Genomic DNA, 13,434 nt, shown 5'->3' on the forward strand with positions numbered 1-13,434 from the left:
TACATACCACTTATAGTCACTTTTACAAACAGTTTCTTCCACAGTGTCTCTGGTGCTAGTTCTTTGTGCATTTTTGGGGGAATACATCACCGGCTGTTTCCCATTTTAAGAAAAAAAATGGAGAAAAATTCCTAAAAAAAAATAAAAATTAAAAAAAAAAATTAAAAAATCCCAGCTGTTAATTTTCCGAAAACTGGCCTCTCCTCTGCTCCATAGCTTCCCCATGAAACTTTCTCCTCCTCATGAAAATACTTACATTGTGCCTTTTGTTTTTGGAGAACAATATTAAGTAAGAACAAGAACCACAGTAAAATCATAGACATTGATACTAGGGTTGAACAACAAGGCTGAGAAATTTGCTGATAAAATTAAAACTGGGGATTACAAGTGCCACCAGGGCTGTGGCTGTTCTCCAGAAAATATTGCCTGCAGAAGATGACTTTGCAAAGTCCTTAAACAATGCAGGATTTTTTGTTGTTGTTATCCCTTGAAACCACCTTGGAAGCTTTGACCACATATGAAGTAATAACAAGAAGAACACTGACTATACATTCACCTCATGTTTTTTCCTTTGCTGGGGGAGGCTTTTTCAAGTTATGTCCAGGCAAAGGTGTCAAAGCCAGGGAAAGCACAATCCTCTGCTAGTTCTTTGTGATAGGTTCTAATGGGAGCAGGATTTAGCCAAGATTCAACCTCACATATTTAGGAGGAGGAATTCTTCGGTGTTTAAAAGATGAATAAAGATAGGGAAGTTAGTAGAGATTGAATGGTGCAGGAGTCTATTTTATATGCAGGAATATGTAGTTCACCATAAAACAGACAATGGCTGTTATTCTGATGCAGTTATCTGCATATCAGCTATAAACCTTTTGATGTTTTTAACCTTGGGCAGACTAAGAAGACAGCAGGATCAAAGCGGACAGACTTCCAGCACAGAGAGCAGAGCATCCCTGCAGAGCCACGGGAAACTTCAAGACGGACGTAACAACAACTTACTTGGACACGGATGCACAAGAGGCTGCAGCAGCTAGTGAGCTCCAGCCCTATTCTTGCTTTCACCCCGGGGGGAGGGGCAAGGAAAGGTCCTCTCCATGCATGCCTTCATGCTCACCCGTTGGATCCCAAGAAATCTTACTTCTCCAGCAGGATCCCCAGCCAAGGACAAGCCCATGGAGCACACCGGTTGAGAATGTCTACCTAAGACTCCGCTCTTTTGACTCTGCCACTGGAAAAAATGACCATCAGCAACAAAATACAGTTTTATAGGCTTGACTCTCCTTTTCAAAATCCTGGAAGAAAACTTGAAACAATTCATTAGGCAGCCTCTCAAAGATTGCCATGTTTCTGGCTACCTGCAAGAGACAAGGTTATATTGGGGCCAGCTTTATCTTGAAGTCTTTACATTGTCCTCTCTGTCTCTGTTAATCAAAATGGTCCAGTATGGAATTCTGTGAAACTGCTAAACACAGCTGTTTCTGAACATCTGCTGTTGAGTTTATAACAGATGTATATGATGTAAATACGTGAATGTAGTGTCAAATAGGCTAAACACTGAATAATTTCATTTAACTACCAGAAACCCATTGGAAATGTTGCAGCGTGAATGTCTTCACTTTGTTGTTTAACTTCATGCATTCTGCTTTGTAGTAAGAGATGTGACCCTGGCCAAGTCAACGTTTTACTAGCAACTTTTGTGGATGCAAGTTTAGACACATTAGCAGTGTTTCATAATTATGACAAAGAAAGACCTTTTTATTTGTAAGAATAAGCTGACTGAGCCAGAGTTGAAAAGCAACTTAGAAAGGAGAGCTAAAAACTTTAGGAATTTTCTCAGACTCATAGCTAGTTGTTATAAAATGTGAAGAAGTTACATGTGTCTTTGTTTTCATGGTTCTATTCTGGATGAGGATTGTCTTGAAAAGAAAAATACTTTATCCAAAGTATTCCTGACTTGAAAAGCTTTTTGTTTGTTTGTTTGTTTGTTTGTTTGTTTTAAGAGCATCCACATATCCATACATCTATGTATTTTACAACTTGTACATCCACATTTTGATAATAAATGCTTATTTGTTCTGTCTTATTGTGCTTTTATTTGTAAAGGGTTATCATTCACAAGCAAATTTCATTTCAATTTTTTAAAACAAATAAATTAGGCTTTTGGAAGTGATAAGCATTTTATTTGTAGTAATCTGTTTTTACTGTATTGTTTCCATTTTATCTTTTGCAAAACAAAGTTCTTTGTAAATGAATCAATTTTTAAATTTGGTTTAACATTATATGTATTTTTTTTCACAAAATTTTCATAAAATACAGATTTTTATTGCTTCGTGAAATGGTGAAATGATATGGTGTTCCTATCAACAACAGAGAAGTTTACTAATGTACTAAGGTACATATTTTACATCTATCATGAGCATGGTATGGGTTTATTTGTTTAATTTGAGCAGAGACTGAAATCACAGGATCAAGCAAAGGAGCAGACTTTGTTCTTTAGAGGACAGTTTTCATTTCCCCAAATAAACTGTTTCATGCTCACCCCTTATAACGACCTTTTTTTTAATTTTATTTTTTCCCTTAATATTTATTTAACTTGAGAAGGACCAAAGTGGATAACATTTGACATAATTTCCAGAAAAATCTATTTCTCTGTTTCAATTAAAGTGCATCATGATCTTGGATCTCAGTCTGGATCTTGATCCTAGGCAGAAATGAAAGATTTTATTTACTTAAATAATCCTACAGAAATTAATGACATTACTTCTTAATGCTTGCAGGATCCATGCTATATCAGATAATATAAGTTAAAGACATGAAGCTTTTGGAAGTAAGGTCAGTAATATGTGAAATATTCCTGGGATGTGCCTCATGTGGATATCAGGTCTGCATCCACTCTGCAGAGCCCCTCCTGCCAGGCTACACTTCCTGCTAAAGCACACAAAGCCACCAAGCAGCCTGGATTTATAGGATCACAAGTCCCAATCCACAGTCTTTAAAGTACAATAATTTCATCAATGGCGTATTAAAATCTGAGGGGTTTTCCTGCAGGTAGAATTTAATTTACAGCAGGAGTCTTCTGAACATTTGCAGTCCGATCTGGCTGGCCGCAGGGTGTCTTTGCCAATGCTTCACAAAGCTGTTTTTGAGATGAGCCTGGTTATTTGATGGATGGCATCTCCTTGAATATGTGTGTAGAGCATTATGCATGAATGCAAGCCCACTCAGACACTTTAATTTCACGGTTGTTACCACATGGTCATTTCTCAAACAACCTTACTACTTGAAAAAAAAAAAATCATGGCACTGATGTTCAGCTTTATTTGGATACCATGCCACTGACTGCAAATTGAACATTATGTTGCATATAACTGTCTTCTTCAACTTACTACACAGGTCAATGAATACTCTCAGCTACATTTTGGTGGTATAATGCTCTCTGGGTTTATTTTTCCTTTCAAACACCACAGCTGTAAGGAACTGGCCTGTCATGGAGGCACCAATAATGGTTCAGCAGAAGAAAAAGAAGACAGCTCATTCTTTATAAGATGACCATTGTGAGGATCAAACAAGTATTACAAGGAAAATCACACTGCCTAGTAATAATTCTGAGAAATTCTGGCATAGGACTTTTCCTCTCTAGCTTCAGTAATGAACAAAATGTACATTCCTGCAGCTCGGTTAGCCAGATCTAGGCTTAAAGATATAAAGAGGGGAGAAAAATGCTTTTAGGATGTGATACATTTGGTCTGTCTTTATCATCTCCTTCAGCAGATGGATCTCCCTGTAGCTCTGCCTCTATGGAGGATAAAGTCAATATACGCAAGCAGTCCAGATTCAGGTGTGCACATTGTGCACTGACATTTAGTTAGATGAATCCTGTTTGTTATGGCACAGGCATTTGTGGAGATACAGCCTAATCCTTATGAAAAAAATGGGAACAATTCTGATCATTTCAGCAGGAGTGAGACTGAGCCATTTAAATAGTTTTATCCTTCCATGGGAAAGTGGTATTAGAGTGTTGGAGAAATTATGCAAAAAGAGACAATTGCAATGAATGTTGCCTTGTTTTTCCAGAAGAAATGAAAACAAGGAAGGCAACCCAAATAATATGTGTAGTTTTTTTTTTTTACAAAAAAGTCTACGAGATGGAGGGGAGAAACAAAGTGTGGAAGTCATAAAGCCAAAAGAAGCTCCTTGGGACTCATTTATTCTATACAGTTTTATTGCTTTGCAAAAGCAGCCAGTGATCTTAACTCCCAAAGTCTCATCTGGTTTCTTCACATCATTTCAAGGGTAAAATATTTTTTCTCATTTCTCTTCCAGGGGAGAGAGAAGAAAGTCTAACACAGCTGGAAAAGCAGTTTGCTGCTGCAACATTTTATTGCAATTCCACTTGCTCTGCAGTGTTACAGTTCTGCTCACACACACACATTCCCACAGCATCACTCCACCTTAAACTCTGCCAAATTTACCTTCTGTTCAGTTTGCTCGTTCTAGATTGTATATAAATATTGGCACAGTACTGTAAATGTTTAATTACCAACTGTCATAAAATACAAATAGCTCCTTTTATCTGTAGTCTTGACAAAATGATTAATGAAATATTTCCATTTTTTTTCCCTGTAGATTTGAGGAGGTGGGAGGGTTGGTGATAGATCTTGGCACACCAGTGAAAATTATATCAAAGCACATAAGTAACAGACAGCAATTCATTCCATCAATTTGGATGTTTTCTGTTTGCAGAAGTACATGAGCACAATTTCAAACTGATTTCTAGCAGTTTAAGCTAAAGCTAAATACTGTTGTATTGGGATGTACTAGGGAACAGTGACTGGCTGAGAAAGAGCAAAAGTATTTTTCTGTTTTTCTGTTTTCCCACTGTGTAACTATGTGAACATTTCTACTTAAAAAAAAAAAAAAAAAAAAGTGTCTGTCAACACAGAAGAAGTTTGGAGGTTTTGGTACGTTTACAGTTGTAATTGGAGCTGGAAAGCAAGCAGATATTCAAAGTGCATTCATGTAAAAAAAAACACGCAGGTATACTCTTGAACCTTCTGTGTTAGAAACTGTCTCAAGAGCAGATCTGGAACAAATCACTGTCCAGCAAATAATTACCATTGTCTATATCTGGCTCAAATTTCACCCGTGGCTAAACAGGCTCTTACTTACTTACAAGTGAGAGAAGGAAAGACACTACCTGCTTGCAGTGCGGGGCTGCTTAGACTCCACCTTCTTGTATGCCAAAAGGAACAACAACTTGTAGCAGCTTCTGGAGCCAAAGTCATCAGCCCTGCTAGGAAAACCAGAAATTATTTTTTCCTATGCAGCAGCTGCAGCTCAGTCCCTCAGCACGTGCTGCCAACAGGCCCTGTGGTAAATTTTGAATGAGAAATAATATAAGGCTTTTGTAGATCCTTCTTCTGCCACACAAAAGCCTCCATGCTCAATTGGCATGATTTTTAAACAAGAGCTTTGCTGTTCTTCTTGGGAGTATATTGTTAGATAAATAACTAATTTTGTATGCATATTGTGCTTAATCGTCTTAGCTTCCATCAGAGTAGTTACTTCTGTTTATCTTTATTTTAATGATTGGATCAACTACTCTCTGGCCAGTAGAGAAAAATGTTTTGATATTTTTAGCATTCATTTAGCAATGCAAATTATCTTACTATAATCATGTTTATGAGAAAACACGCAGTACAATCAGGGCTTTAATAATAGTTGATATTAACCATGCCCTATACATCAGTGAACTTGGCTCAGATACACAAACTCCATTTTTTGGTAATTTTTAATTGGGAAGGACATATGTATCTAATCAATTAGAGTAATTTCTAACAAAATACCCAAACAGTCCTCTTGAGTCCTCCCAGACACTCAAAATCATAACATAGGACAGAGCTTTGTCGTTGAATCTTTAAGTCAGTTATAAACAATAAAGCAAGGATATCAAAATCTCATTAAGATTCAATACTCATTAAGAGAAACAGTACTAAAAACAGTCCTAAAATCCAAGTCCTTCTAAAATTTATGTCCATGAATATAAAATCACATAAAATCAGTGTCCTTTGAATCTAATTACCTCAATAGATTTAGTCATAGGCACTTTCATGGGCAAAAATATGATGGAACTGGAGCTCTAGAGAATTTTTTCATTTTATTTTTTCACTGTTTTGATACGTGCTATATTACATTCCTAAAATTTTCCCACAGTGATTATTCTGTACTTGAAAAATCCCTCTTGGGAGAGTACTATACAATTTAATTAGTAGTTATAACTTTGCTATACAATTCTGCAGCGCGGATAATATTCTACAGTCAATGAGCTAAGATATTGAGGCAATTTCTGTGTGATTAATTAGTAATGTGGGAATGATTTAAATCTTGAGCCCTATCATGATGAACACTATATCCATACATTAAGGTAAGTCAGACACTGCTGCAAGGAATTTAAATTTTGAACTGGCTTTATAAGATAAAACTTGAAGACAGAGATAAACTGGAGAAAGCATTGTTCAGAGAGGCAGGTAATAGTGAAATCAGCTTATTAACTGTAATAAGCAACCATATAATGCAGATTTATGGATTTTTTCTCTATTAAATTATATGCAAAATCTCCCTTAAGGCTATAAGTTTCCCATTTAATTTGAAAGTTGAGGCTATACAGTCTTGGAGAGAAGGGAATGTGGTGAAGGTGTGGAGAGGAGGCCTTATCCTCTGTCCAGCTTAGGCCAACAGGAGCACAGGACACTGGTTTCAGTGAGTGAAAAATCTCTGCAACTGCATAATCAAACAAAAGAGACGAGTGAAGACCTGAAATGAAATACGTGAGGAGGATTAGAGCCACAAGCAGAAATAGATTGTTCCTTGCAAGAAGCATCACATTAGCCTAACAAATGTGCAGAGCAGACACTGTCCTTCAACAGTGATGTATTCGTTATGAAGGGCCATCCATTGAGTTTTAATTTCCTTTACACCTTGAAAAGTGAGAAGCAAGCCTGCCTGCATGCAGCATGCCAGGTGAAATTGGCATCAGGAGCAAGCAAGCACTTTCTGTGCTGTTACACCTCGCTTCTCTCAGCTGTTACCTTCCTCTTCCTTTTCCTCTCACAGTGTAACTCAGCTGGTTCCTTCCTCTCCTCAGAAAACACCCATCAGTGTAAGCATTCCCAGCAGGTTGGCTCCAAGAGCTCATGTCACTGTTTTGGCCTGCTTCAGCCACCCTGCCTGGATGAGACATCTGAAAGGGCAGAACCACTGCCACTCAACATCATGCACAGACATTGATCTCCACTGAGCACCCACCATTTTGACTGACACAGATCAGGCCCTGCTCTCCCAAAGTGCCCTACACTTCACAAGGACGTACATCCCACCTCCTTCTCCCACCAGGTCAAACAAAAGACCCAGTTTGTTACAGACATACACTGTTACTGTAAGGATGAGTCACAGTCTCCTGGAAATAAAGTTCCTGGAAATAGTGATGGCCTGCTGAAAACCCACCATGTACACTGATCACAGTGCTTCAGAGGTTTTTGTTGTAGCTAACATCCTCTTACTTCAGTACAAGGCTTTATTTTCCATTTTTCAGAGATGTACATTAATACTGAACATCTAATAAAAAGAAAGAACACTAAGCAGATCAAGACAACCAGAAAAATAGTATTTATTTTAAAGAGATTCCTGAAATAAATATGTTTTCACCATCTCATAAGCACAGCACTGAATAAGCAAAGTAGTCTTATTGCAAATAAGAGATGCAATTACTCGATCTGCACAAAGAAATGTCCCTAAATAACTGTTAGTGTACTTAGTACAGGAGCAACTTCCATTACCACCTTCTCATTATTTTCTTCAAGGTAAAACCCTGTTAAAACCTGTGTTAGTAACACAGAACATGTGAACTATCACACATGTGAACATGTAACATGAGTTATCCTGAGAACAATAATACAATTTCATATTATCATATTTTAATTTTATTCAACTTTTTTTTTTCCCCTTTTTTTAAGCCAAATAGGAGTACTCTAGCATTCTTTTCCAGATCCTTCATTACTTCATGTTATCCTCACTCATATTTACATCCTCTTTAAAAACATAAATATTCCCCTGGTAACACAGAACACAAACACCCTCCTGTCACTAGGTTTTCAAATTTTCCACAGAACTGAAGCTCTCTGCATCTCTAAGACATCAAGTTATCCATCTGTGGAAAAAGTCCCTGAACTGTAGTGATTTTTTAAATTTACAGAGCAGTAAATAATTCGAGTGAAGCTGCAAAATCATTTTAAGATGTATGAATTTAGCAGTATTTCATACAACCACATTCGTCTTACTACTGTATGATCTTGGGAAGAGGGTTTTCTAAGGAGTTAAGGATTTATTTATTTATTTGACTATTAACAGTAGTTCAGCAGCTACTTGCATAAAAAAGCCCTGGGCTATCTTATTGCATGGTTTTAGCTCATTTATACTTTATGAATGCTGATGCATGTAATGCCCTGATCCTGCTCATTTTAACCCTGAATGTGTCAATACTGAGTTCCACCTTCCACCCTGTTATACTACCATCTCTTATTGGTAGGACCAAGGTTATTGGATTATTGAGCCAGTACCTATATCAGGAGCAAATCCCTGGCTTTTTTTTTTTTTGAAAAGCACAGATATGCATGAATGGATTAACTGACAGTATTTGTCTCCTTAAATAAAAAGAAGTATTTACTAGCTGAGAATAATATATCAAACTTTCTCCATTTAGCACACTTCGTACTAAAACTTATCTCACTTCCCATCAACTGCTCAAGTCAGTTAATCAGTGAATGTCATGAGATTTAAAATGTATTACCTGATGAAAATGTGTTTCTATTTGTCTAGAAGACATTTATTCTAAAACTCCTATAGAAATAAAGCAGTGATCCCTGTGATTTTTTACATAGCAACATACCCATTATGTGGCATATGCATATTAATGCATAAGGAAAAGGGTTGGATGAGGGAGATATATCTTATTTAATCTGCCTCACTAGCAGCTTTGGAAAGCCTATCTCTTTACAAGTGAAAAGTCAAAATGTATAGGTATGGAAAAATAGTAGCATTAAAAACTGATACTTCCTGTCAATAGGTGGCAGAAACCTCAATCTCCCAAGCTAAATAGTGCACTTAAATATAATGAGACATAATGCAAACACATCTGCAAGCGTGTTAGAAAAAATAATCTTTCTTGCTTTCTCTCCAGGGATTTGAGACTTGTGCATTTTCTGACAGAAAAGATAGAAAATGGATTTAGAGTAGGCTGGAGAGAAAGAAGTGATTCTAGGAGACAGAATATATACTCTGGACCAGTATTTGGAATATGATAATGTTTTGCTATTAAGTCCTGTGTCTTCCTGAATAACAGTGATTTTCTTGACATAACAAGCCAACACAAACTTTTAAACATATTTGTGAAACTCCAGTCCTAGTATATTGTTACTTGACGTTCTGTATTGAAAGTGAAGGATTTTATAAGTAGCAATCTTATATGTGATGCATATTCTGTCATATTATCAGGAGTAATTACACACAAATTATTTTCTAATTATTTATGAGAATTTTCTGAAGCTTTTTGAGCTTCTTTTCAGCATTAATCAATTTTTGCTTAACTTCTACACTGATGTGATTGGCTCTTCTTCTTCTCTCAAGGATTTCAGTTCAACTCTGAACTGAGAACCTCTGCTTCCCACCAAGTCTAATTTTCAAGTAGAATAAACTTTTTAACAGCTTTAGTGCCAGCAAATTTTCTGCTTCAAAATTGGATAATATAATATATAATGGATATTAATATAATATATATAATAGATAATATATAATGGATATGTATAATGGATATAATTCCTGCCATGGAGATATATAGTTTCCATTTCTACGACAGTCCTTCCTGGATCCGTGCTTAGCCGTATCTTCTGGCTCTTATGATCTAGATATTATGAGGTAGATCTAAGAAGGGACTTCAGTGGCTAAAATATCGAAGTGCTCTAAATCTGGATGTCTGAACCACAGTACACAGGAAAACCTGTGTTTAGAGCCTACTCTTTTCTACTGTTTCACAGGGAGAGTAAGGCGCCCAGAGCAGCTGTGTAAGACACCAGTAAAATGTTCTAACCACAGGAGTATTTCCTCCCTTTTCTGAGGTAACGGAGCTTCCCTATAGCTCATATTTACAGCTATTCTAGAGATTTTTTACTTCTAGACCAGAAATACCTATGGCAGCTTCATAGTGAGAAGATTCATTCAGCAAATGGAAAACTTGACTATAAAGCTTTTCACAGCCTGGGAAGCTTAAAATATGTCCTTCCTCTCTTGTTTTTTCCCAGTCTCTAAAGAAAGAATTCAAGATTGACAGAACCATCTTAAAAATCTTCAACAAGGCGGGGGGGGGAAGCTATGAAAAAAATATAAATAAAAGATATCATTTTCTACAGAAGACTGTAGAGAAGATGTGCGGTACACTCAACATAAAATTCAAACAAAACTAAATATATGCCATTCAAGTTCCACATCTATGTTACTTGCTCTCAAGATCAGCCACAGTATGAAAAGTGGTTGCTATTTAATCAGTATTCATATGAAAGTGTTCAAACTTTAATTTAGGATCCTGAGAGACTGGAACTCTTCTTGGTACATGTTTTTAAAATGAGAATTAATTTCATTTTAAATATTAGCTTTGATGTATTTCAGATATTTTTTCACACTGTTTGGAAGAAAATGATTTGTTCCAACAAGTCTTAATGACTTTATGTTTTACTTTTTCTCCTTTACTATACATTTTGATAGCAAACGTTTTTTTTTTTTAGGAAAGAAAAAACATTTTATGAAGGCATATTTAAAAACATATCTATCCTGATTTTAAGACTTACTAGAAATTAGGATTGCTTTGAAATTTATACATGTATTATGCAAAGTACAACTATTTTGAATGATCTTTGTCGCTGCATGAAAAAAATGTCATAGTGTGTGGGGTGAGAGAGAAGCTTTTTTTTTTAAACATAAAATGCAAATGGAAAGAGTTGTTCATTAACACTCATGTTGTATTTTACTGTGCCAGAAGGACAGAAGTGTGTACCACAGGGAAAGATGAGGGACATAAGGCTAAGAAAATTCATTCCATTTTCTGCAAAATGAATTGGCAAGTGAACACCATTAGGCCAAAGTAAAGAGCTCTACATCCCCTGGTCTTTTATCAACAAATCATGTTCCCTGAAAAGGTCTTTTCAATTTAAAGTATGCAAGGAAAGCTACTAGTACTATTACAGATCCATTTCCATTGGATGATGAAAGCAGTAACATAAAAGCAAGTGTCAGATGAAGTATTTTCTTTGAGTTTCAAAGTAAAAGGTAAAAACTGCTGAATGGAAATCTATCAAAACATTTTCTTCTGACATGCTCTTGGTAATTATCAGGACTGATATGAACACTGTTAAACAGCCACTGGCATCTGCTAGAAAAGCAGAGAATGGAGTCCCTTCCCACCACTAGTGTAAATATAAATGTCTTAAGGAAAGACAACCAAGGTGAAAAAGCCAAGTTCTTTGGTTACACCTGAACACAAACAGATTATAGGCGAACATTATTTTTATTGTAAGTAAGTTCTGCTTACCACTTTGCATTTTCAATAGCATTTCTCTTTCTCCAATTTTACTTTGGTAAATGATGCTGGTTGATTTTATTTTTAAGATAACAGAAAGCTTTATGGTGTTTTACTCATCTTTAAAAAAAAAGTCGTCTTCATCTCTAGCACTGTTCTCACACACTGTTCCCTCTTCACAGCTGCAAGCAGATGGAAAGAAATCAACACAGTCCAAAGACTGGGCTTCTCTGCAGAGAAGCACAACCCAAACACACATAGCACCTGGGCATAATCTCAAATTCACTCTGTCTGAAGAACTGGGTGAAAACAAGGCCAAGTTTGCTACAGCTGCAACCACAAGCAGCTCTCTGGATGTCACCTAATTCTGTCTCTATGACAGCCTTTTTGTTCCTAATAAAAGCCAAGTTACTGCCAATAATCTGTGCAGAAAAAATGATGGGCATGGGGAGGCTGATGCTATCTTTGATGACATGACCCACTAGTGTATACCACCAAATGCTAAGAAAATTAAAACCAAATTGGTGTATGATATCTAAACATTCTCTGGTATGAGATTCACTAAAAGTGAATGTTGTGTATGTGAACAAAGAGAGATAGATTGGAAGACAAGAAACAAAAGTGAGGCTAGTTGAATTAATGCTGGAATTACCTGGGCAGAAAAGCTGAGCCTGAGAACAGAGAAATGGAAAGAGGCTACAACCTGAGACTACACAAGAAGACTGGGCTGGAGATCAGGGTTGGGATACAGTCAACAAAGAGACAGACAATGCCTGGATCCTGGGACTGTTGGCAGAGCTCAGGCAGGGACAAGCTGCATGGATGAAAGAGCCCAGGGGTGAGTAATTGAGAAGGAGAGGGAGAGCAAAACGAACAAGGGCAGGGAACCTGGGATGAAGATGAGTTTGACAAAGGGGGACAAAGCAAGCTTCTGAGGAGTGGATGAAAGTGTTGGTGCCCAGTGGGTCATACCCTTCCAGAGATGGGAAGTAAGGGAAAATACAGCTACTGGGGACAGAGGTGCGTGTAACAGAGCAAACAGTCCCAGGCTTGCTGAGGAAACTTTAATTAGTTTATTAGTTTTAAAAATTAGTTTATTTGAGTGCAAATAAACTAATGTATAATTAGAGCTCACCAGCTCTGAGCAAGACATTGTTTCAAAAACATAATTTGCTTTCTTTTTCAGGGACCAGAAGGTGCATTTGTTCACCTTGAAACAATCAAAGCAATCTCACAGCAGGGATTTCTTGGTGCCTCCAAAACTGGAGAGCAGCAAAGCTGACACCCCATGGGTTGCCAGGATTCAGCAAGGTGGGGAAGGGACTGGCAGGGAGGCTCCCCCGACCTTTCATGGAAACAAAGACTTTCCCTGAAACCTGGGGATTTCTGCAAATCATTTTTTTTTTTTTTTTTTTTCAAGAACACAGTCTTGAAAATTTCCAAATGGCTGAAAACAAGAAGGAACTCCTGGTTTTCTGGATTCTTGACAAAGCTAGTGGTTTATACACAAAAGTAATTTTAAGAGATGGTTATGGAAATCAGCCAAAACTTAGAGACTGCCAGAACAAAGACGTGTTGCCACAAGAGCCTGAAAAAAAAAAAAAAAAAAAAAAAAAGAGAAAAATAGAAAGCCCAAACACAATTTAGCAGTAAGTGGAAAACTGTGTTTTCTTTTCTTTTTTTTTTAAACAGCAACTTTTTTTTTTTTTTTTTTTTTTTTTTTTGGAGGTATGTTTGGAAGAGATTGTATGGAAGAGATTGTTTAATGGCTAGAAATTATGACAGTGTTTATATTAGTCAAGTAATGAGAAATT

The 13,434-nt window shown here is 36.8% G+C and overlaps 1 protein-coding gene across 1 annotated transcript in view; it reads left to right on the forward strand.

Moving 5' to 3' along the window:
- STK32B (serine/threonine kinase 32B) overlaps positions 1-2,080 on the forward strand; it is a 173,445-nt gene extending 171,365 nt beyond the window's left edge. Inside the window, exon 12 of the mRNA XM_027457399.3 lies at positions 893-2,080. Coding sequence (XP_027313200.1) covers positions 893-1,031 — 139 coding nt within the window. The 3' untranslated portion in view covers positions 1,032-2,080. The remainder of the gene's footprint in view (positions 1-892) is intronic.
- Positions 2,081-13,434: the final 11,354 nt, after the last annotated feature.

The sequence above is a fragment of the Anas platyrhynchos genome, chromosome 4 (assembly GCF_047663525.1).
Source record: "Anas platyrhynchos isolate ZD024472 breed Pekin duck chromosome 4, IASCAAS_PekinDuck_T2T, whole genome shotgun sequence".
NCBI classification, from domain to species: Eukaryota; Metazoa; Chordata; class Aves; order Anseriformes; family Anatidae; genus Anas; species Anas platyrhynchos.